The sequence below is a fragment of the Salvelinus alpinus genome, chromosome 14 (genome assembly GCF_045679555.1).
Source record: "Salvelinus alpinus chromosome 14, SLU_Salpinus.1, whole genome shotgun sequence".
In the NCBI taxonomy this organism is placed as follows: Eukaryota; Metazoa; Chordata; class Actinopteri; order Salmoniformes; family Salmonidae; genus Salvelinus; species Salvelinus alpinus.
In genome coordinates, this window is record NC_092099.1 from 11,888,105 (window position 1) to 11,914,185 (window position 26,081).

The 26,081-nt window shown below is 44.3% G+C and overlaps 1 protein-coding gene and 1 long non-coding RNA gene across 10 annotated transcripts in view; one reads left to right on the plus strand and one right to left on the minus strand.

Annotated features, from left to right (window-relative positions):
* Window positions 1–26,081, plus strand: part of LOC139538419 (formin-like protein 2) — a 95,172-nt gene that overhangs the window by 54,099 nt on the left and 14,992 nt on the right. For all 9 annotated transcript variants that reach the window (XR_011667737.1, XM_071340422.1, XM_071340417.1 and 6 more), the window contains exons 6-15: window positions 340–489; window positions 12,357–12,465; window positions 14,596–14,672; window positions 15,497–15,590; window positions 17,839–17,913; window positions 18,763–18,873; window positions 21,438–21,587; window positions 21,868–21,969; window positions 22,232–22,556; window positions 22,972–23,151. Coding sequence is in view for 8 of the 9 variants with exons in the window: in XM_071340422.1 (XP_071196523.1) it covers window positions 340–489; window positions 12,357–12,465; window positions 14,596–14,672; window positions 15,497–15,590; window positions 17,839–17,913; window positions 18,763–18,873; window positions 21,438–21,587; window positions 21,868–21,969; window positions 22,232–22,556; window positions 22,972–23,151 (1,373 nt within the window). In the remaining variant the exon portion in view is untranslated. The remainder of the gene's footprint in view (window positions 1–339; window positions 490–12,356; window positions 12,466–14,595; window positions 14,673–15,496; window positions 15,591–17,838; window positions 17,914–18,762; window positions 18,874–21,437; window positions 21,588–21,867; window positions 21,970–22,231; window positions 22,557–22,971; window positions 23,152–26,081) is intronic.
* Window positions 878–25,885, minus strand: LOC139538422 (uncharacterized). Its single transcript, XR_011667738.1, has 3 exons — window positions 25,741–25,885; window positions 21,489–21,566; window positions 878–1,186 (listed from the first exon to the last, which is right to left on the minus strand). It is a non-coding gene; the product is annotated as an uncharacterized lncRNA (long non-coding RNA).

Genomic DNA, 26,081 nt, shown 5'->3' on the forward strand with positions numbered 1-26,081 from the left:
CTTTCCATTAGAAAATAGCCACATCTATTTGGGAATTGCCCTGCTGAAATCTGAAATAAGAGCATCTCCACAATGTTGCACTTAAGCCTGAATTTGTATACACTTCTACCTACTGATAATGTGTTAAACAGACTAGGGCTGTGTCCCAAAATGGCACTCTATACCCTATGTAGTGCACTACTTTTACTACCTATGGGCCCTGGTCAAAACTAGTACACTTAAAAGTGAATAAGTTGCCATTTGGGACACATACATCGTCGGACTGTGATCAGAGAAGTACAGTGATGTATTACGATCTCTTAAGTCTCCTGTCCTGTCCTGTGTGTCTCCCCTCTCCAGGTTTGATGGCGACAGCGTGGAGGACAACCCGGAGAAGTCGGTGGACAAGCCCTGGAGCAGATCCATAGAGGACCTGCATGGGGGGAGTAACTTCCCGTCCCCCGTCAACGGGAACAGCATCTCCCGCTCCGGGCGACACTCCACGCTACGGTAAACCACACGCCTCAATACCGTACCTATGCTTGAAAAATGTGGATAACATTTTTAAAAAAGGACTCCCAGATTTTTCAGTTATCCCAGTTTGACGTTTCCTAGAATCAAGAGGGAATAAGCATGACATCCGGGAAAGTTGCCGGACTCTAACCATACATTACAGGCTAGAAGCTACTGTAAGGCTACACCACAATGATAACGTAGTCAGAATTCTGTATTTAAAACTTGATATTTGTGGTATCTATAAGGAATGGTTTGAAAAGTCATGATTGTGGTTCACTTAGTCTGGATTGTTATAGTCCCCTAATTTGATGCTCTGGGTTCATTCACGTGGTTGTCACGAACCGGCGCGAAGTCCGTAACAAAAAGGGAGACAATGTGGAGATAAGGAATAACAAAAATATATTTATTAACTGAATTAACGTAAAGACAATTAACAGTGGTGTGTGTAGTCAGTAATCAGTAGTGTAAGTGAGTGTTCACGTGCATAAATGTGATAATGATGGGTATTGAAAGGTGCCAAAGCAAACAAACAAAACAACCACAAAAATGCCACAACCAAAATCTAACAGTGTGTCTGCATGGAGAGAGTCTCCTCAACGAATGGGGAAGAGGTGTATTTATCCCGGGACACACCCAGGCCCAGGTGTGTCCCATTTCGCTGACGACCCTCCCGGCTCCGCCCACCGACATCCTAATAAGGAAAACAAGAGCAAAGAGAAAGAATTCGGCAGAGAGAGTGGGAGGATCGTCACATGGTTGTATTTGACGGTTCTGAAAGCGCACACATTTCATGTGATGTCTGAAAAGGTCATTTGTTGTGGTCATGAGGTCCTGAAGGCTTTAAATGGCTTAAGACACGTTTCAGTCTGGCACGGATTGGCAGGATGGAGGATGGGGTGGATTTGTTTTCCATGGATACGTTCCAAATGGCACCCTATTCCTTAGATAGTGCTTTTGCCCAGAGCCCTATGGGATTCCCTATGGGCCCTGGTAAAAAAAAAGTTCACTACATAGGGAATAGGGTGCCATTTGGAACGTATCCATGGAAAACAACCCCCCCCCCATCCTCTATCCTGCAAATCCGTGCCAGACTGAAACGTGTCTTAAGCCATTTAAAGCCTTCAGGGCCTCATGACCACAACAAACGACCTTTTCAGACATCACATGAAATGTTATGGATTATGATATCTCTACCTCACATTGCTGACAATGGGGTTTTCATAGCTATTGAAAAAGCCGGAATTCCCCATTTTCAACAATATTTTTACAAATATGATATGTTATGTGATGAATATGATACGAATGATACACATTTTTTTTTAATAATTGGGCCAACATTGAACATTGAAAATGTCCCCCTGCTTACGTTAAACCAGGTTCATCCAATTATGCCTATTTCTGACTGTGTGTGTTAATCCCTGCTGTCGTTTCAATGATGTGCCAGGGTGTTATTCCCATTGACTTCTCACATAGACGGCTAATCCTTCTGTCTGACTGTGGGTAACTCACAGGTTTTACGAGAACCGTTGCACAAAGGAAACAATTCTCACCATGTTTCACGTGTCAATCCCAACCAGAGGCGGCTGGTGGGAGGAGCTACAGGAGGACGGGCTCATTGTAATGGCTGGAATGGAATCGATGGAACGGTGTCAAACACATCAATCAAATGGAAACCACGTTTGACATCCTTCCATTTATTCCATTCCAGTCGTTACAATGAGCCCATCCTCCTAGAGTTCCTCCCACCAGCCTCCGCTGATCCCAACACTATCCTAATTCACATATGGTGGATTAAGCTACATTAATTTTCAATTAATCTCAACTCACTACTCATGAGCTTCTTCTGTAAGGCTAGTGTTTGTGTCCCAAATGTCACCCTATTCCCTGTATAGTGCAAAACTTTGATAGGTAATAGGGTGCCATTTGGGATGCATCCAGTGTGCTGGCACGTATGTACAAGGGGCTGTGGGGCTACAGTGTTAATATTCCTGTCTACCAGAGTTTAGATCAAATTAAAGATCCTATAGGAGACTGAGACTGAGGCTAGTGTGTGTGTCCCAAATGGCACCCTATTACCTATATAGTGCACTACTTCTGTAGTAGTGCACTAGGGTGCCATTTAAGTGGCACTATACAGTGCATTCTGAAAGTATTCAGACCCCTTCCTCTTTTCCACGTTTTGTTACGTTACAGCCTTATACTAAAATGGATTAAATTATGTTTTTTCCTCATCAATCTATACAAAATATCCCATAATGACAGTGAAAACGTGTTTTTAGACATTTTAGCAGATACCTTATTTATATAAGTATTCAGACCCTTTGCTATGAGACTCGAAATTGAGCTCAGGTGCATCTGTTTCCATTGATCATCCTTGATGTTTCTACAACTTGATTGGAGTCCACCTGTGGTAAATTCAATTGATTGGACATGATTTGGAAAGGCACACACCTGTCTATATAAGGTCCCACAGTTGACAGTGCATGTCAGAGCAAAAACCAAACCATGCAGTCAAAGGAATTGTCCGTAGAGCTCTGAGACAGGATTGTGTTGAGGCACAGATCTGGGGAAGGGTACCAAAACATTTCTGCAGCATTGAAGGTCCCCAAGTACACAGTGGCCTCCATTGGAACCACCAAGACTCTTCCTAGAGCTGGCCGCCCGGCTAAAATGAGCAAGGGCCTTGGTCAGAGAGGTGACCAAGAACCCAATGGTCACTCTGACAGAGCTCCAGAGTTCCTCTGAGGAGATGGGAGAACCTTCGAGAAGGACAACCATCTCTGCAGCACTCCACCAATCAGGCCTTTATGGTAGAGTGGCCAGACGGAAGCCACTCCTCAGTAAAAGGCACATGACAGCCCGCTTGGAGTTTGACAAAAGACACTGGACTGAGAACATGAGAAACAAGATTATCTCGTCTGATGACACCGAGATTGAACTCTTTGGCCTGAATGCCAAGCGTCACATCTGAAGGAAACCAGGCACCATCCCTACGGTGAAGCATGGTGGTGGCAGCATCATGCTGTAGGGGATGTTTTTCAGCAGCAGGGACTGGGAGACTAGTCAGGATCAAGGGAAAGATGAATGGAGCGAAGTACAGCAAGATCCTTGATTAAAACCTGCTCCAGAGCTCTCAGGACCTCAGACTTGGGTGAAGGTTCACCTTCTAACAGGACAACAACCTTAAACACACAGTCAAGACAACGCTGGAGTGGCTTCGGGACAAGTCTCTGAATATCCTTGAGTGGCCCAGCCAGAGCCCGGACTTGAACCTGATGAAACATCTCTGGAAATAGCTGTGCAGCGATGCTTCCCATCCAACCTGACAGAGCTTGAGAGGATTTTCATTGAAGAATGGGAGAAACTCCCCAAATACAGGTGTGCCAAGCTTGTAGTGTCATACCGAAGAAGACTCGAGGCTGTAATCGCTGCCAAAGGTGCTTCAACAAAGTACTGAGTAAAGGGTCTGAATACTTATGTAAATGTGATATTTCTGTTCATTTTATTTGATTAATTTGCACACAGAAAAATCTAAAACACTTTTTTTGCTTTGACATTATGGTGTATTGTGTGTAGATTGATGAGGGGAAAAAACGATGTGCTGTATGTGAACGTGAGCTGTATGAAGGTGACAGTGACAGCTGTGATGTTGACTGGTGTTCTGTCCTGGCCTTCGTCCTTTAGTTTCCTGCTCTGTGCTCCACTCTTCAGCAGCAGCAGGCAGGTCTACTTAAGGTGTCGCTCATGGTGCTGTCTGATAGTTCTAGATGCCTGCAGCACCCCCTCGCGCCCCCCCCACCCCCCACCTCAACCCCCCTGGCTCCCCTACCTACCTACCTGCCACACACACTCGCACGAACATGTGCGCACACACGCATTCACACACACACATACCAGGGTTTCCGTCAGGACAATTTGGCGCCGGACAACGTGACTGGCAAGGTTTTATTTTACCGGACATTTGAGAAATGTACCCGACGTTCATATGCATTGGGTGCGTAACGCATTATGGCGTCCACCCACGGTGCTCAAAATCCCATTTAGATTATTGTAATTCATCTTAACGGAATAGGAATTAGCCTGTAAAGTTTTCATAATATAAAATAGAATGATGCTCTTAAACCAAAATGACAGTTTTTATTGAAAAACATTGCCCGTTGCGTCTTCATCCCTTGTATAAATCAAAAATGAATATCATAATAAAAATAAATACAAAAATGTACCTAGAGGAACTAGTCTCCTACAAGACTTCAAAATATAATATTTGTATAATGTAATTTGCCAACGACCTGTCCTATAGGCTATTTGTATAAAATTGTAATTAATAAATAACCGAACACAGCTGTTTTCAAATACAATCAAGGCCTCTCTGATTTAATTTATCAGCAGGTTAGGAGAATTAACATAGCAGGTTAGGAGATTTAGGTTAGGAAAAGTGTTAGGGTTAGCAAGAAGAAAAATTGATACTGAACAAAAATATAAACGCAACATGCAACAATTTCAAAGATTTTACTCAGATTTATTGAAATAAATTCATTAGGCCCTAATTTATGGCGTGGATCTGAAACGGTCAGTATCTGGTGTGACCACCATTTTGCCTCATGCAGCGCAACAGATCTCCTTCAGATAGAGTTGATCAGGCTGTTTATTGTGGCCTGTGGAATGTTCTCCCACTCCTCTTCAATGGCTGTGCAACATTGTTGGATATTGGCGGGAAATGGAACACGCTGTTGTACACGTCAATCCTGAGCATCCCAAACAAGCTCAATGGGTGACATGTCTGGTGAGTATGCAGGGCATGGAAGAACTGGGACATTATGTTCTACACAACAGCTCTGGTGGACATTCCTGCTGTCAGCATGCCAATTGCATGCTCCCTCAAAACTTGAGACATCTGTGGCATTGTGTGACAAACTGCACATTTTAAATTGGCCTTTTATTGTCCCCAGCACAAGGTGCACCTGTGTATTTTTTTTAATTTTTAATTTATCCGTTATTTTACCAGGTAAGTTGACTGAGAACACATTCTCATTTGCAGCAACGACCTGGGGAATAGTTACAGGGGAGAGGAGGGGGATGAATAAGCCAATTGTAAACTGGGGATTATTAGGTGACCGTGATGGTTGAGGGCCAGATTGGGAATTTAGCCAGGACACCGGGGTTAACACCCCTACTCTTACGATAAGTGCCATGGGATCTTTAATGACCTCAGAGAGTCAGGACACCCGTTTAACGTCCCATCCGAAAGACAGCACCCTACACAGAGCAGTGTCCCCAATCACTGCCCTGGGGCATTGGGATCTTTGTTTAGACCAGAGGAAAGAGTGCCTCCTACTGGCCCTCCAACACCACTTCCAGCAGCATCTGGTCTCCCATCCAAGGACTGACCAGGACCAACCCTGCTTAGCTTCAGAAGCAAGCCAGCAGTGGTATGCAGGGTGGTATGCTGCTGGCTATAATGATCATGCTGTTTAATCAGCTTCTTGATATGTCACACCTGTCAGGTGTCATCTTGGCGAAGGAGAAATTCTCACTAATAGGGATGTAAACAAATTTGTGCACAACATTTGAGAGAAATATGCTTTTTGTGTGTATTTCTGGGGTCTTTTATTTCAGCTCATGAAACATGGAACCAACATGTTGTGTTTATATTTTTGTTCAGTGTACTTTTGACAAGCTGGATCCCTTCTAGCCATGACCGAGCTGGCCCGCCCCACTCCCCATTCCCACCGCGATTCAGCAACACAGCAGTGTAAAAAGTACACTCTAGTCAGCCACAAAATGAAGAAATTATCATGTTGGACAATCAAATTTGATATTAATAAACAAAATGAGGTTTACAATGCTCCTGTGAGACGAGGCCCGCGCCATACATTTACAAAAGCACTTGTTTCCAAAGCTCAAATTATATCTCACTCTTTTTACAGTTCTACTGGATGATGTTACTAAATGTTATGTTTATTGTAATTTGAACTATTGTGGGGTCGAGACTCGTGTCATGTGTGATATACGTGGCTTATAACTCTTATTGACAACTCTGTTTCCTACTATAGACAGTTGGCTGCCTAGTGATCGATAACAACTCTGTTTCCTACTATAGACAGTTGGCTGCCAAGTGATCGATAACAACTCTGTTTCCTACTATAGACAGTTGGCTGCCTAGTGATCGATAACAACTCTGTTTCCTACTATAGACAGTTGGCTGCCTAGTGATCGATAACAACTCTGTTTCCTACTATAGACAGTTGGCTGCCAAGTGATCGATAACAACTCTGTTTCCTACTATAGACAGTTGGCTGCCTAGTGATCGATAACAACTCTGTTTCCTACTATAGACAGTTGGCTGCCAAGTGATCGATAACAACTCTGTTTCCTACTATAGACAGTTGGCTGCCTAGTGATCGATAACAACTCTGTTTCCTACTATAGACAGTTGGCTGCCTAGTGATCGATAACAACTCTGTTTCCTACTATAGACAGTTGGCTGCCAAGTGATCGATAACAACTCTGTTTCCTACTATAGACAGTTGGCTGCCAAGTGATCGATAACAACTCTGTTTCCTACTATAGACAGTTGGCTGCCAAGTGATCGATAACAACTCTGTTTCCTACTATAGACAGTTGGCTGCCTAGTGATCGATAACAACTCTGTTTCCTACTATAGACAGTTGGCTGCCTAGTGATCGATAACAACTCTGTTTCCTACTATAGACAGTTGGCTGCCAAGTGATCGATAACAACTCTGTTTCCTACTATAGACAGTTGGCTGCCTAGTGATCGATAACAACTCTGTTTCCTACTATAGACAGTTGGCTGCCTAGTGATCGATAACAACTCTGTTTCCTACTATAGACAGTTGGCTGCCTAGTGATCGATAACAACTCTGTTTCCTACTATAGACAGTTGGCTGCCAAGTGATCGATAACAACTCTGTTTCCTACTATAGACAGTTGGCTGCCAAGTGATCGATAACAACTCTGTTTCCTACTATAGACAGTTGGCTGCCAAGTGATCGATAACAACTCTGTTTCCTACTATAGACAGTTGGCTGCCAAGTGATCGATAACAACTCTGTTTCCTACTATAGACAGTTGGCTGCCAAGTGATCGATAACAACTCTGTTTCCTACTATAGACAGTTGGCTGCCTAGTGATCGATAACAACTCTGTTTCCTACTATAGACAGTTGGCTGCCTAGTGATCGATAACAACTCTGTTTCCTACTATAGACAGTTGGCTGCCTAGTGATCGATAACAACTCTGTTTCCTACTATAGACAGTTGGCTGCCTAGTGATCGATAACAACTCTGTTTCCTACTATAGACAGTTGGCTGCCTAGTGATCGATAACAACTCTGTTTCCTACTATAGACAGTTGGCTGCCAAGTGATCGATAACAACTCTGTTTCCTACTATAGACAGTTGGCTGCCTAGTGATCGATAACAACTCTGTTTCCTACTATAGACAGTTGGCTGCCTAGTGATCGATAACAACTCTGTTTCCTACTATAGACAGTTGGCTGCCTAGTGATCGATAACAACTCTGTTTCCTACTATAGACAGTTGGCTGCCAAGTGATCGATAACAACTCTGTTTCCTACTATAGACAGTTGGCTGCCAAGTGATCGATAACAACTCTGTTTCCTACTATAGACAGTTGGCTGCCAAGTGATCGATAACAACTCTGTTTCCTACTATAGACAGTTGGCTGCCTAGTGATCGATAACAACTCTGTTTCCTACTATAGACAGTTGGCTGCCAAGTGATCGATAACAACTCTGTTTCCTACTATAGACAGTTGGCTGCCTAGTGATCGATAACAACTCTGTTTCCTACTATAGACAGTTGGCTGCCTAGTGATCGATAACAACTCTGTTTCCTACTATAGACAGTTGGCTGCCTAGTGATCGATAACAACTCTGTTTCCTACTATAGACAGTTGGCTGCCAAGTGATCGATAACAACTCTGTTTCCTACTATAGACAGTTGGCTGCCTAGTGATCGATAACAACTCTGTTTCCTACTATAGACAGTTGGCTGCCTAGTGATCGATAACAACTCTGTTTCCTACTATAGACAGTTGGCTGCCTAGTGATCGATAACAACTCTGTTTCCTACTATAGACAGTTGGCTGCCTAGTGATCGATAACAACTCTGTTTCCTACTATAGACAGTTGGCTGCCTAGTGATCGATAACAACTCTGTTTCCTACTATAGACAGTTGGCTGCCAAGTGATCGATAACAACTCTGTTTCCTACTATAGACAGTTGGCTGCCAAGTGATCGATAACAACTCTGTTTCCTACTATAGACAGTTGGCTGCCTAGTGATCGATAACAACTCTGTTTCCTACTATAGACAGTTGGCTGCCAAGTGATCGATAACAACTCTGTTTCCTACTATAGACAGTTGGCTGCCAAGTGATCGATAACAACTCTGTTTCCTACTATAGACAGTTGGCTGCCTAGTGATCGATAACAACTCTGTTTCCTACTATAGACAGTTGGCTGCCTAGTGATCGATAACAACTCTGTTTCCTACTATAGACAGTTGGCTGCCAAGTGATCGATAACAACTCTGTTTCCTACTATAGACAGTTGGCTGCCAAGTGATCGATAACAACTCTGTTTCCTACTATAGACAGTTGGCTGCCTAGTGATCGATAACAACTCTGTTTCCTACTATAGACAGTTGGCTGCCTAGTGATCGATAACAACTCTGTTTCCTACTATAGACAGTTGGCTGCCTAGTGATCGATAACAACTCTGTTTCCTACTATAGACAGTTGGCTGCCTAGTGATCGATAACAACTCTGTTTCCTACTATAGACAGTTGGCTGCCTAGTGATCGATAACAACTCTGTTTCCTACTATAGACAGTTGGCTGCCAAGTGATCGATAACAACTCTGTTTCCTACTATAGACAGTTGGCTGCCTAGTGATTGCAACATTGTAATGTGAAAAGTCGGCGACGATTTTTCGTTTCCAAGCGCTACTGAATAAGTTCAACTGAAATGCACCAATTGCGCATGATACACACCATTACTCTCCTCTAGTCTATCAATCCATTCCAAATCTTTATACTATACATGACACGGGCGGCATATGTTGATCTGGCCTAGGGCGGCAGCAGAAGTGCTAGGACTGGGCCTGACGAACACTATAATTTGCCTCTAATTTACTTGCGTTTGCGGTGGACCTTGGCCTGCTCAAAGACAGCCGCTGCTGTTGGGAAGCCAACTCCTTGGAGCAGCTTGACGCACATCAGCCTCATTACTTTGTCCTTAAGAAGGCGTGATCATGAGGCTGTCTTCATTCTGTTTTGGAAGAAAGAATCACCTCTCGGCAGGCACACTGGAAACAGAGCTAATCAGCACAATCTTCACCAATTTTGCCCAGTCAGGGTTCACTTAGCTGAAGTCCCTTAGACCTCCAGTCTTTTGCGTGAGTAAGAATAGAAACACATCCGACGCTAATGTCCCAGCAGCTTGAGGATTTATTAGCCTATGAAGTATATTTGCCTTTGACGTTGGAGCACATCCACTGGTATTTCCATCAATGAATAAAAAGCACTATTTTACAATGGAATTATTTTTTTCTCACAGCAATTTGGACAGCAATTTCTTTTTTATCGGCCTAATAAAATAAAAAAAATTGGCCAAAAGACGGTATTTACCAGCTAACAGAAACCCTGACACGCACACGCACACACACACACACACACACACACACACACACACACACACACACACACACACACACACACACACACACACACACACACACACACACACACACACACACACACACACACACTACCTGCTTCCATTACCAAGCTGTGTCCCAGTGTGTGAAGGGGAGCGAGGGGAAGTTAGGCCTATTTGTCCTGCTGCTACTAACTCTATTGTGCTTACTGTAGAAATTAGATTTCTGTTCCCATTTAGAGCAAATGGCTGTTTGTACTGGCATTGTTTCTGGCCCCCTCTGTATATTGCTAGTTGTTTAATTAGTAATTGGATGTAAACCAAACCCTTCTGTACATTCTTTAGTTTCCTCCTAACACAGACTGACAAGTCAAGGTAATTAATATTAGCAATATTAGAACTTATTCATTTTTCCAACATACAGAAACTTAGCCTTGTTGTAACAATGTAACCCCTTCCAAGTCAATCATTGTTGTCACTTTTCTGATGTCATATTAAGAATTCGATGTATTTTTCTGAAAACCTCACTTGCACACGTGAAGGACACCAAGCTCTTTAAAATGCCCAAAGTGTTCTCAAGGACGATGGTATGTCTTCTCTTTTTTTCCCAGATCTCCTTATTCAGACTAGCCTACTGTAGTTTATAGTTGTGTTTGTCAACGTGTTGTTGTACTGTAGTGAGACACAATTTAGAGTGTAATTGTGTCCCAAATGGCACCCTGTTCCCTGTGTAGTGTACTATTTGGCCCTGGTCAAAAGTAGTACACTGTACAAGGAATAGGCTGCCATTCGGGACTCAGCCTTAGACTAGGTAGCTGTAGTGTTGAAGTAACGTCCATGAAAGCATAGCTCGAAGCCTTTGGGGAACTTTCATTGGGTGGAAGTTGGTACACCACCACCAGGCCTGTCAACGCAAGCCTACCGTGCCTACATTGCAACAGGGTGAATGACTGTCTCCTTTTACTCATAGTCAAGTCATCACACATCATTCCATCTGTATGATTAAGAAACAATGTGCTCTCAAGTCACTGGCGGCATCCCGAATGGCACCCTATTCCCAATGTGGTGCACTACGTTTGACCAGAGCCCTGGTGAAAAAAGTAGTGCACTATGTAGGGAGTAGGGTGCCATTCGGGATATAGATCCTTTCCCTCAGATGTGTTACTCTACCTATTGTCCCCGCTGCCTGGTCGCAGGCTGAGGGCTGGAGATAGTTTGGTGTAATGAGGGGAAAGAAAAACAAGAGCTTAGTTCTCGAAGAACACCGCCGTCGCCTGCTGGGTGAGGCAGCGTTCCAATTCTGTCACCGTCTCGTGAAGCGAGCTCATTTACGCGAGGACACTTGTTTTGTCTGTCACATGCACCTAAATAGAACAAAGAGCACACATAAGCACAAAGACAAACAAAGTCAGGCATGCACCCACTTACTGTTCTAGCTATTTTACATTTACTACACGCAGACGTCATAACTGCTTGCTGAATAGCTCACATTGATGTAACCGGTGAGACGTGTCTGACAATGAAGACCAATCATCTACTGTGGTTTACTAGATTGTTTAGACAACAGACTCTGCCAATGCCGTGACTGAAGACTGGCCCTAAGGCATCGGTGCTAACATGAGTCAGTGTTTGTGTGCATCGGTAGCCTCAGGGAACCTTTTCCCAGAACCATTGCTAGTAGTTAGAGCCTTGTGACAGCGCTGAAAATATCACGTCTTATGTCCCTGGCTGGACAGAGCTGGTCTGTGCTGTACTGGACCGTGTTCAGTAGCACACACACATGCACCCGCACACTTGAACAAACACACACACACACCCACTCTCAAGCACTCTCCTTTCATTGTGAGAAAGGCGTCAGCGGGAAAGGCTCCCCTCTTTGCCGTTTTATCTCCACAAAGCCGGCCTGGTCGCCGCCATGCATGCAAATGACTTGCTGCCGTTGTACTAGCTGCAAGCGATATCTTTGTGCGGGATAGTTCAATTCCCCTTTGGCCTCTGAGTAAGGCAGTAGATTACACAACTCTTTGTGTCCTAACAAGTTTGATTTCTACAGTTCACAGATTACATGTTTTCTTGTTCACCAAGCGCTGCGTCTTTGTTTGTATCGAATCAGACCTATGGTGCTTACTGTGAAAACTCTCCTGTGTCCGTATGTTTCAGTTGCAACACGTTGCCGAGCCGGAGAACTCTGAAGAACTCCCGGCTGGTCTGTAAGAAGGATGACGTTCACGTCTGCATCATGTGCCTGCGAGCCATCATGAACTACCAGGTGAGAGTCTCTCTCTCCAGTCCCCATGCTAACCCAATACATAGTCTGCCTCCTAAATGGCACCCTATTCCCTATTTGGTGCACTACTTTTGACCAGGGCCCATAGTGCTATGGTCAAAAGTAGGGCACTATAACATTGGGTCCCATAGGGCTCTCATCAAATGTAGTGCATCTCGGAAAGTATTCAGACCCCTTGACTTTATCCACATTTTGTTACTTGACAGCCTTATTTTAAAATGTATTAAATTATTGTTTTTCCTCATCAATCTACACACAATACCCCATAATGACAAAGTGAAAACAGTTTTTTATTTTTATTTGCAAATGTATTATTATTTTTTTTTACATATTTACATAAGTATTCAGACCCTTTGTTATTAGACTCGAAATTGAGCTCAGGTGCATCCTGTTTCCATTGATCCTCCTTGAGATGTTTCTACAATTTGATTGGAGTCCACCTGTGGTACATTCAATTGATTGGACATGATTTGGAAAGGCACACACCTGTCTGTGCATGTCAGAACAAAAACCAAGCCATGAGGTCAAAGGAATTGTCCATAGAGCTCCAAGACTAGATTGTGTCGAGGCACAGATCTGAGGAAGGGCACCAAACATTTCTGGAGCATTCAAGGTCCCCCAAAACACAGTGGCCTCCATCATTCTTAAATGAAGGAAGTTTGGAACCACTAAGACTTTTCCTAGAGCTGGCCGCCTGGCCAAACTGATCAATCGGGGGAGAAGGGCCTTGATCGGGGAGGTTACCAAGAACCCAATGGTCACTCTAACAGAGCTCACACCTTCTCTGTGGAGATGGTAGAACCTTCCAGAAGGACAACCATCTCTGCAGCACTCCACAAATCAGGCCTTTATGGTAGAGTGGCCAGACAGAAGTCACTCCTCAGTAAAAGGCACATGACAGCCTACTTCGATTTTGCCAAAAGGCACCTAAAGGACAAGATTTTCTGGTCTGATGAAACCAAGATTGAACTCTTGGCCTGAATGCCAAGCGTCATGTCTGGAGGAAACCTGGCACCATCCCTACGGTGAAGCATGGTGGTGGCAGCATCATGCTGTAAGGGATGTTTTTCAGCGGCAGGGACTGGGAGACTAGTCAGGATCGAGGGATTGATGAACGGAGCAAAGTACAGAGAGATCCTTGATGAAAACCTTCTCAAGAGCGCTCAGGACCTCAGACTGGGGTGAAGGTTCACCTTCCAACAGGACAACGATCCTAAACACACAGCCAAGACAACGCAGGAGTGGCTTCCAGACAAGTCTATGAATGTCCTTGAGTGGCCCAGCCAGAGCCCGGACTTGAATCCGATCGAACATCTCTGGAGAGACCTGAAAATATACGACCTGTTTGAGAGGAACTGCAGAGAAGAATGGGAGAAACTCCCCAAATACAGGTGTGCCAAGCTTGTGTAGTGTCATACCCAAGAAGACTCGAGGCTGTAATCACTGCCAAAGGTGCTTCAACAAAGTACCGATTAAAGGGTCTGAATACTTATGTAAATGAGATATTTCATTATTATAATATTTTTTATAAATGTGCCAACATTTATAAAAACCTGTTTTTGCTTTGTCATTATGGGGTATTGTGTGTAGATTGATGAGGGGGGGAAACGATTTAATCAATTTTAGAATAAGGCTGTAACGTAACAAAATGCAGAAAAAGTCAAGGGGTCTGAATACTTTCCGAATAGGGTGCCATTTGGAAAACCGCCGTAGATGGAGGGTTGAAGTATAGACACACACCCTCATCTATCCTCAGACAAATTGTATTATTTCGTTTGCCATGTTTACCGCGACAGATCATTTCTCAAGTTTCCCTTTATTATGTAAACGGGTCACTCCCTGTTTATTAACGAGCTGTCTTTCTTTTTCTCTCTCTCTCTCTCTCTCTCTCTCTCTCTCTCTCTCTCTCTCTCTCTCTCTCTCTCTCTCTCTCTCTCTCTCTCTCTCTCTCGCTCTCGCTCTGTCTCTCTCTCTGGCTCTCTCTCTCTCTGGGTCTCTCTCTCTCTGGCTCTCTCTCTCTCTGGCTCTCTCTCTCTCTCTCTGTCTCTCTCTCTCTCTGTCTCTCTCTCTCTCTCTCTCTCTCTCTCTCTCTCTCTCTCTTTGATGACCCAGTACGGCTTCAACATGGTGATGTCCCACCCGCATGCTGTGAATGAAATTGCACTAAGTCTCAACAATAAGAATCCCAGGTAAAATGGACTTGTTGGGTGGATGGCCCCCAGTGCCTGGTGCTAAACAGCTCCTCTGGGGGCTTATTTTTCAAGCGTCTCCGAGGAGTAGTGCTGATTTAGGATCAGCTCTCCCAGTCCATATATTATCGTATTTCATTATGATCTAAAAGGTTAAACTGATCGTAGATCAGCACTACAGGCCTACCTCCCCTTAAAACTGCTCCAGCTCTGTCAACTGCTGATAGAGCCAGTGCACATGCTCGTTCAACACCCCGTCCAAAGTGTGTGTAAAGCCAGCATCCAGTGCAAACTCATTCAGCCAGCCATCTAGACAGCCCGGCAGGCAGATCAGGGCACCACTAGCACACTGTGCGCGTGTGTGCGTGCGTGTGTGTGTGTTTGTGTGTGTATAGAATAGAATAAAAATAACAGAATACCTTCCTTTGAATGAATGAGCTAACGGTACACGGTACCACTTCACCACCTCGTCACTCATAGGGATTATGGCTGAGGGATTCACTCTGCTCTGTATACCTTTTGTTTAATCCCCAGGATTAGACCCACAGACCTGTTTATCATATAGTACTATTGAATTGACATGTTTGATCCAGCAACATGATCTGGTAAGACACGTTATGTAACCTCGGATGGCGCCCTATTCCCTTCATAGGGCACTACTTTGGGCCCGGGTCCATGGACCACTGGTTAAAAGTCGTGCACTAGAAAGGGAATAGGGCGCCATTTGGGAAACAGCCCTAGATCTTTCTTAGGCATCACTCTGGGTTTGCATTGGCAGTGGCATCACACGAGGTTAACCCATCATTGTTTTCTTCTCCTGCCAGAACCAAAGCTCTCGTGTTGGAGTTACTGGCCGCCGTGTGTCTCGTCAGGGGAGGACACGAAATCATCCTCTCTGCGTTCGACAACTTCAAGGAGGTACGGTGCGGCGGATGCGCGGAGCAAGAAGATGGCGCTATGCTATTATACCTAAGCGGTGTCAGTCCGTGTAGTTCACGCATTGAGTGGTGTAGTAGTGGAATGTTCTCAACAGCAGATCTGAGGTTGGTAAATTCCTGTGGAGGATGGCATCTAGGAATGCAGCGCTGCCTGTATCAAAGGCTATAGACGTGTTGCTCGGCATCTCTCACCCGGAAAGGCAGTTCACTGACCTCTCAGACCCACAGAGAAAACAGTTTGTTAGTGATTCGGCAGGCATTTCACAGATATAATAACCTATGTGAGACCTATGTAATACAGCCTGATCAGGGGCCGTATGTACCAAGTTTAGCAGAGTAGGAGTGCTGGTCCAGGATCAGGTCCCCCAGTCAATTTAATCTTCAATTCAGTATGATCTAGAAGGGGAAACTGATCCTAGATCAGCACTACTCTGAGACGCTTGATACATATATACGACCCCTGACCCTGTGTGTCTGCATTTGTATGTGTAAAGTATTTGGGCTTCTGGAGGGGCCCTCTGTACAACAGTCCAATTCGCAGGCCGGCTCTGGAAAAATTGGGCTGACTGAAGTTAATGCAATATTTAGACCCAGAATAAAATATTGAGCATTACTCTCTATTGTATTTCACTGTTGTTAGAGGTGGACTAGCCAACTCTAAAGCTCAGAGTCGCTCCCCCTTAAACAGAAGGTAGAGACATAGCCATGTGAGTCGCTGCGCTATTAAAGTCAATGGATAGCGATTGACCCTTAATATGTGGTGGAAACGGCAATCTTCCAAAATAACTATTAGATTTTCTTATTGGTCACATTGTACAATCGTTATTGGCTGGCAGTATGTGTCATATAAACTGTAATATAAAAACAGCGCTTTCTTTTCCCGCTTTTCTTTCAGGTTTTATGCTATTATACAACTGATATAAAACAAGTGTTATTCTGGCTTGCTTGAGTTGAGATGGTGCTCATTGCTTTCTCTCTATGGGGAAGCTTGTTGTTAGGGGGCTCTTGACTCCCCGCCCTGTGGGTTAGAGGGGGTTGTTTGGAGTGTGTTTGGAGTGGGGGGCAGGGTGCTGGCTGGGGCACAGAGCATTGTGTGGAGGGGCTGTGCTTATGCACTCCTCTCCTCTCTTTCCTCTCCTCCTCTCCTTGGCTCTTTATCTTTTGTCTGTCTGTCTGTCTGTCTGTCTGTCTGTCTGTCTGTCTGTCTGTCTGTCTGTCTGTCTGTCTGTACGTCTCCCCTTCCCTGCCTTTAAGCGATGTCTGAACTGCAGAGGTGTCTCTCTGTCTTCCCCCTACCAACCTCGCTCTCTCCTCTCTCTCTCTCCCTCCCTCTTTTCTCCCCTTTCTCCCGCTCGCTCTCTCTCCCTTCCTCCTTTCTTTCTCTCTTTCTCCCTCTCCTGCTCTCTCTCTCTCCCTTCCTCCTTGTTTTCTCTCTTTCTTCCTCTCCTGCTCTCTCTCTCTCCCTTCCTCCTTTCTTTCTCTCTCTCTCTCTCTCTTTCAGTGCTGTATATATGGTAATCACAGAGGGGGAAAATAGGTCATGAGTGTTACAAAGCCAGCCCTATGCCAGGGGAGGTTTCACCATGCTGGCGCTCTGCTTGATATTTTATCAGGGAAGGATTCAGTGTGATGGGCGGGAGTGAGGAGACAGTACAGGGCTGGGTTTTATATAAGGCAGAGATTATGACAGAAACATTTCATTTCTCTCGCTAAGGTAATACAGTATTCTGCATTGCAAATCCAGTAAGACTTAAGTTGAAGCATCCATGTATAATGCATTATGATACAGTTATGAGGCTTGGACCCGTTTATAATGTCTTACACATATTTCATAACAATTCAGGTAAGTAGCCTAGTGGTTAGAGCGTTGGGCCAGTAACCGAAAGGTTGCTAGATCGAATCCCCGAGCTGATAAGGTAAAAAATCTGTCGTTCTGCCCCTGAACAAGGCAGGCCGTCATTGTAAATAAGAATATGTTCTTCACTGACTTGTCTAGTTAAATAAAGGTTAAATATAAAAATAGCAGCCAGTTTGAGACAACTGAAAAATGTTATGCATAGAGAGACATAACAGCCTTGCTATAACAAATTATTAAGACTCATACATATTTATAACAAGTCATAAAGCGTTATATCTGGATGCTCTAAGTACAGTGGTACTTAAAGAATCCTTTCCTCACCTTTTGAGTCCACGGCTAAAAGTAAATGATTGATGATTTTTTCTTGCAGGTGTGTGCCGAGACACAGAGGTTCGAGAAGCTAATGGAACACTTCAAGGACATGGACAACAACATTGACTTTATGGTACACAACGTTTCCACTGGACTAGCCATGAGTTGTTCGGTTACATCATATCCTGAAATCACATTTTATAACCAGACCCTGTTGCTTGACTTCTATTTATTTCTATATCTAGCCAACCACACATAAGGAATTCGCGCTATTCCTACTAATACGTGTTAATAGAACTAGATGAGGCGGCATGGTGTGTGTGCCAGCAAAATATCTATTTTCCTCAATGTGCCACACTGCCTCTGCTTTGAGGCTCCCCATTGGTCCGTGCCTGCCGTGTGTGCATGAGAGGCCAACCAGATGCCCTGTGTGTTTGAATAGGCCGTGTGTGTCACAAGTCCGTTCTGAGCCATTTGGTAGAGGGCCAGTCATTTGACACGAGCACGAAAGCAAACAGATTTGTCAGACAGGGCTGGCATCTCTCACCCTGTTGACTTCTTAAGGAAGTCCATTAAGACAGTATTAGCAGGGTGACAAGAATGCACTGATTCTGTGGCGCTCCACTGTGTACATTCAACCCGGAGGAAGTGTCCCAAATGGCACCCTATTCCCTATGTAGTGCACTACTTTTGACCAGAGCCCAATGGGCACTGGTCAAAAGTAGTGCACTGCATAGGGATTAGGGTGCCATTTGGGATGCGGGCTGAAGTGACTTCCTTTATCTGCCCATTTAGCATGACGAATGCAGCCACATCATTTCCATACTCATGCTCATTTACACATTAAGACTTTTTCCCAAATGGCACCCTCCTCCCTTAATAGTACATGGAATAGAGTGTGATTTGGGATGCACCCTATATTCCATGGATGTATCAGTACAGTGAAATATCCCATGATGGTTGTGCTTGTTGGTCCCTATAGGTGGCATGTATGCAGTTCATCAACATCGTGGTCCACTCGGTAGAGGACATGAACTTCAGGGTTCACCTGCAGTACAACTTCACCAAGCTCTGTCTGGACGACTACCTAGATGTAAGTAGATGGATACCAGCCTGAGTTGGGGTCACATAGGGCTGTGGCGCTCATGACATTTTCTCAGCCGGGTCTCATGGTAATTGACCGTTAATTAACATGAACATGGTTAGCATCTCCAGGCCTCCACACATACAAGCCTGCTGATGTGCACCTTTGGAACATCAACATGTAAAAAAAAAAGTCTAAGAAATCAATTGAATGTACATCATCACAATAGATCCATTATTTAATTTAGTCAGCTCTAAAGAAACAATATGAAATGAAGGAAATGTATTTCCGAAGAACAGAATATGAGTTGTCCTACTGTATATTATCTGGCTATGCTCCATGCCATAGGCTGTAGGCTTGTTCATTTAGCTGACAAGATATGCTTATAAGTCCTCTGCCATTATTTTATATTATATGATTTTATAGTAAGAACTTAGTTGAATAAAATAGAAAGGATATTTTTCCCATTATGGCGAGTGTGCGCATATGAAGTGGTTATGTTGAGCGTAAAAGTGATCATTTGAAACAGGTCCTATAAACTAGATTTAGAGTTATTTTGCAACTTTAGTTGTGAAAGAAACACCTTATACTCTCTTAGAAATCAAAACATATAGCTTGCACTCGGGCCTTCATCTCAGGCTGCACAGCTGTTCTCTCATCAAGTGATCATGTTTTCATCCATCAGACTATTCTCAAATCTTGTCTTTACTAATATGTCAAATGAGTTTGGATTTAGAATGGTCCATTATCGACTGAGCAGGAACAGGGGCAGGGGAAAAACACATGTCATTTGTACGCACTCGAATAGTGAAAAGGGAGGAGGGTGCGCGCTTTCCCGCCGGTCTGTTTTGTAGGCTACTTGGGTTTTATAGCGGAGCATGTGGTTAATATGAGCAGCTGAGAAATAAATATCCTCCATGCGTCAACCACTGTTTGGGGAGAATGCTCTCGCTGCCCAACAGGTGATATTCCGCCCAAACTCTGTGTGCCATGGGCTCTCCAACCTCGTTCTTGCAGCTACCCAGTGCTTAATTTAGGGACATACTCGCAAAAAAAAACATATTTCACTAAACTGTTGACAGCCCCTCTGCACGCACGCGACAGGAATAAAGGAGAGAGAGGAGGAGATGGAAACGCATGGCGGTGAGATATGCTGCATAGTTAAAGGTCATGTGCCACCCAAATAATTATGAAAATATAAAGAAATCACTATTACGAAGGTATTCAAATTCAAATCACTCATTGTAGGTCAACTGTAAGTCGCCCTGCACAATCAATGAGCCAATAGCATCGTCTAGGGTTTGTAAGTTCTCTCCCAGACTCATGGATAGATGGTTTGGAGCATAAGGTAACCAGTCCATCCAGTATGCATAATAATACAGTCCACACTCAAAGGCCATTACTTTAATTTGTTTAATTTTGGAGTATAGGCTGGACCAATTATGTACCAAAGACATCCTAAATCAGTTTTGTTTTATGTTTTTCTGCCATGTGTAATATGGGTAGGCTAAGTATTGTATAACGGAACAATCCTCATTTGAATTCAGTTCTTTTTTGGGGGCTTGGACTCATAAACCTTCATATGCATGAGCTCTAATGTTCATTTTCCAAACAGAGTATTGACCTTGTTTCAGAGTCTTGAGCTGAATAACTAAGTGCATTTTTCCACTCTAATGGTTGTTTTGAATTAATCATCACCTTAGAAAGCAGCTGTCCATTTCGTTGAGTTAGACTTTGAAACAACATCCACAGGGACCATGTTTTAAACTCAGTTTCAACCTGCTGTTGAACTTCTTTCTTCAAAATGATCATCACAGTGAGGGGAGTTTTAAAAGCACAATACTGTTTTGATGACAAGTGTTTGATGTGAATTGTGATTGCATTTGCATTGATGTCAGAGGGACAATAGAGCCCTGAGTACCAGGCCGTCAGGACCTGATGGTACATAGCAAGTTGGGTACTACCCAACACATGTCCAGAGGGCATAAAAGGAGATAACAGTCACGTGGAATTTTACTGTGGTCATGACTCATGACTGCCAGTGTGGTGGTAATATGGTCACAGCAAAGGCCCTAGAGTCAATTCCATTTCAAGTCAGTCAATTCAGGAAGTAAACAGAATTGCAATGTTTTTTTCTCACAGAGAAGCATTTCATTTTTTTGTCTAGGTAGGCCTCGAGGAGAATTGGAATTGGGATTTATTTTTACTTACAGAATTGAAGAGGAATTGGCCCCAAACCTGCTATATATCACAGGAAATATGTTGAGATGCTAGTAAAAAAAATGCACTTAGTTATTCAGCTCAAGACTCTGAAACAAGGTCAATACTCTGTTTGGAAAATGAATTAATTCTATAAACCCTCGCCTTGAAGAAGAAGCTAAAATCAATCCTTGTCTTTGAGATGCGACCCTGTGTTCAGTAAACTGGCCCAATCAGTCCATCCTCAGACCTGTCTGTCTGTTTGTTTGTCTGTATATCCATCGGTCTGCATGCATGTCTGTCTATCTCTCGTTCTGGATAAAAGTGTCTCCCAAATGTAAACCTAATGTAAATGTCTGTGTGTCTGTGTGTAGAAGCTGAAGCACACAGAGAGTGACAAGCTGCAGGTGCAGATCCAAGCCTACCTGGACAACGTGTTTGACGTGGGCGCCCTGCTGGAGGACGCCGAGACCAAGAATGCCGCGCTGGAGCGGGTGGAGGAGCTGGAGGAGAACATGTCACATGTGAGAAGAAACAACAACCACACACAGACGTACTGCCTCTATCCAATAACACTCTGACTCCCTACAGAAGACTCTTTGCCACCCTACGTATTGACTTTTTGATAACTCACTCCGGCCGTCCCTTCTATCTGAATCCTCAATCACTCGTTCAGTGACTTGGCATCCATCCATTTCTCCATGCATTTATTCATTGACACGTTCACTACAAGCACTCACTCTGCGTTATACGTGTCATGTGATCTGACGGAAACCCCCCCCTTGTCGACCTTTGCGCCCCCAGATGACGGAGAAGCTGCAGGACACGGAGAACGAGGCCATGTCCAAGATCGTGGAGCTGGAGAAACAGCTGATGACGCGCAACAAGGAGCTCGACGTCGTCCGGGTGAGACTTGAGACTTTACTCACTCTACTCCCTCAATCAGTAGGGGAGAGGAGTTAGTAGCGTTGACGGCATAGAGATCCTAGAAGTAAAGTTCCCCCGACCAAGACGGACGGTTCTTTAGTCATGTTTCTAGGATGCCAGTGTCCATTCTACTTATTCTTTATGCAATTCTATGGTTGACAGACACAGGTTGATAATCCTCCGATCTGCGTGCAATGCAGTAACACCTCTGTCTGTTTCCTGCCCCCCTCCCCCCACCCAGGAGGTGTACAAGGACGCCAACTCGCAGGTGCACACACTGCGGCGGATGGTGAAGGAGAAGGACGAGGCCATCCAGAGGCAGTGCAACCTGGAGAAGAAGATCCACGAGCTGGAGAAACAGGGCACCATGAAGATCCAGAAGAAGGGCGACGGGGACATCTCCATCCTAACCTCGCCGCCCGCCCCCGGGGGCCCACTGGTGGCAGGATTTGAGGGTGTACCAGGGGGCTATAAAGGGGGTGCGGTCAGCCCGATGGGGTCGAATGGGATCCCGGGGATGCCCGCGCCGCCCCCTCCTCCTCCCCCACCGCCTGTGCCTGGGACTGGTAGGTTGAATTCCGAGTTCAGACCAATCCCGGCTTAGCTTACTGTTCAGTCACAGATGGTAGCGAAGCAGTCTGGACTGCTAGTTGCTAGTTTCACAACATGCCCTTTAATTTTTACTGTCCTATTTTCTTGAGTGGAATTTAATGTACTGGTATGCCTTTAGCCCAAGCTGTTCCAGCTCTGGCATTTGAGTTGTAACAAAAACAGACACAGAGGCAGAGCTGGGGAAGCCAGCCGAGAGAGAAAGCGAGTGCAGAGCAGTCACACGAGAGGAGTTTGTACTCTGCTGATTGAGTCTCAATGGAAGACAGCACTTGGCATGCTGTCATCTCAATTCCACGCTTACTTTCTCTCTCTTGTTCCCTCTGCTCCTGTTTGTCCATCCTCTCCTCTATTTCACTCCCTCTATTCCAGTGCCAAATGGGCCATTGGCTGGCCTCGCCGCTCCTCCCCCTCCCCCGCCGCCCCCGCCGCCCCCGCCTCCCCCTGGCCCTATGGCGGTGTCTGCCCCCCCGCCCCCTCCTCCACCCCCCATGGCCCCACCGCTGCCCGGCTGTGGATCCCCCACTGTCATCTTCAACTCAGGGTTAGCAGGTAAGGACATCCCACCCAGACGCCGCCTGCGTGTGAGACTGAATGTGTCTCGAATGGCACCCTATTCCCTTTGTGGTGGATGTGGATGAATCACGCTGTACCAGACAATGAAAGATGGGTTTTCCCGATACGCTTTTGTTCTGTTACAGTTTTTTTGTTATCGCTTTGGTTCTATTTTCACAAGTATGTGGTGAATTTTCAAAACTTAATACAATACTCCAAACTGGTAAACCTTATTCAAAACCTTTTTATTGTGAATTCATTTTGTTTGGCGACATCTTTCACCTAACAACCATTGATCCCAAAAATATGTTTACTGTGAAATACAAAATATACCCCCCCCTCAAAAATTATAATTTCTATGTGGTCAAAGGTGAGATTATTACAAATTTTCATTGATGCAAAAATATATTGTTCAGATGTAATTACAACATAGGTGTACTGTATTAAAATGAAAGAAAGAAACAAAGTTTTGCAGCCACTAGTTTGCTTCAAGCCTGTCTTGAGCATTTGGCCATAGGTTCTCATCAACATTGCAATAAATGTCCTCATTGTTCATGCACCTGGAGAAAAACCTTTTGGCATGGCGAATCATTGCCTCATCCATGTCCTGGAGGGGATCATGTGAAACGTATTTCTAGATGAAACACTGATTTAAGTTTGGTGAAAAAAATGACCTATGTTTTTGTGTGTTGTACTTAGTCAATTTAAAATGTGCTTCGAGTTTTAAAACTGCCTTTTCGATTATCTGGTTTGAGTTTTGTACTAAGCGTTTTGAACTTTCCAACTTGTGAAAATCGCACCAACGCAATTGAAGAAAACTGTAATGTATGTTAATGGTATCGGCTATCAGTGATCATCACAATTGCAATCTTTTTTTGGTATGTTTGTGAACCGTCATTATCAAGTGTTAATCGTCTGGAGTATTTTATCAGCCCTTATCATAATACAGTGCATTCTGAAAGTATTCAGACCCCTTGACTTTTTCCACGTTTTGTTACGTTACAGCCTTATTCTAAATTTGATTAAATTATTTTTTCCCTCATCAATCTACACACAAAACCCATACTGAAAAAGCTAAAACAGGTTTATAGAAATGTTTGCAAGTGTATTTATTTACAGAAGTATTTTGACCCTTTGCTATGAGACTCGAAATTGAGCTCAGGTGCATCCTGTTTCCATTGATCATCCTTGAGATGTTTCTACAACGTGATTGGAGTCCACCTGTGGTAAATTCAATTGATATGACATGATTTGGAAAGGCGTACACCTGTCTATATAAGGTCCACCAGTTGACAGTGCATGTCAGAGGAAAAACCAATCCATGAGGTCGAAGGAATTGTCCGTAGAGCTCCGAGATAGGATTGTGTCGAGACACAGATCTGGGGAAGGGTACCAAAAAATGTCAGCAGCATTGAAGTAAAAGGCACATAACAGCCCGTTTGGAGTTTGCCAAAAGGCATCTAAACGACTCAGACCATGAGAAACAACATTCTCTGGTCTAATGAAACCAAGATTGAACTCTTTGGCCTGAATGTCAAGTGTTACGTCTGGAGGAAACTTGGCACCATCCCTACGGTGAAGCATGGTGGTGGCAGCATCATGCTGTGGGAATGTTTTTCAGTGGCAGGGACTGGGAAACTAGTCAGGATCGAGGCAAAGATGAACAGAGCACAGTACAGAGAGATCCTTGATGAAAACCTGCTCCAGAGCGCTCAGGACCTCAGACTGGGGCGAAGGTTCACCTTCCAACAGGACAACGACCCTGAGCACACAGCCAAGACAATGCAGGAGTGGCTTCTGGACAAGTCTAGGAATGTCCTTGAGTGGCCCAACCAGAGCCCGGACTTGAACCTGATCGAACATCTCTGAAGAGACCTGAAAATAGCTGTGCAGCGACGCTCCCCATCCAACCTGACAGATCTTGAGAGGATCTACAGAGAAGAATGGAAGAAACTCCCCAAATACAGGTGTGCCAAGCTTGTAGCATAATACCCAAGAAGACTCGAGGCTGTAATCGCTGCCAAAGGTGCTTCAACAAAGTACTGAGTAAAGGGTCTGAGTACTTATGTAAATGTGATATTTCAGTTTTTTGTTTTTCAAAATGTGCAAAAATGTCTAAATGCCTGTTTTACTTCGTCATTATGGGGTGTTGTGTGTACATTTATGAGGGGGGAAAAAACTATTTAATCAATTTTAGAATAAGGCTGTAACATAACAAAATGTAAAAAGGCAAGGGGTCTGAGTACTTTCTGAAAGCACTGTATGTCACTGAGAGCACCCCATGTGCTTTCCAATGGTTCTAAATTCACAATTTTAGTCTACACTATGTTGCCTTATCAACTGGTGTGTGTGTGTGTGTGTGTGTGTGTGTGTGTGTGTGTGTGTGTGTGTGTGTGTGTGTGTGTGTGTGTGTGTGTGTGTGTGTGTGTGTGTGTGTGTGTGTGTGTGTGTGTGTGTGTGTGTGTGTGTGTGTGTGTGTGACAGACTGATAGTAGCAGAGCATGAGACAAGCCTCCTGATATCCTTTGGGCCTTTTGAACCCTGACGATATTTACACTATCACTGTGTCTGATGCTGGTTACTCACCGCAATTTCAAGCTGCTTGACTTCCTGGATATCAGGGTGTGGATAGCATGGTTGACTCAGAGCGGATGTGACGGCTAGTCAGGCCTCTTCTGACTCACTGACTTGGTCTCCCCCTTAACCTATCATTCATTGTGTGTCACTGGGTCTGTACACACTCTGCAGACTTTGACCAGTTGAGACAACGATGCAATGTGACACAAGATCATTCCAGAATTTGACCTTTCACCTTTGACTCTTGATCTGAAGCATTAATTCAGTATATGACAGCACTAGCGTTAGTACACTTTCAACTGTAAAGCTTGTTTCGACCACGTTTGGTTTTGTATGATCTGTTATTGTCT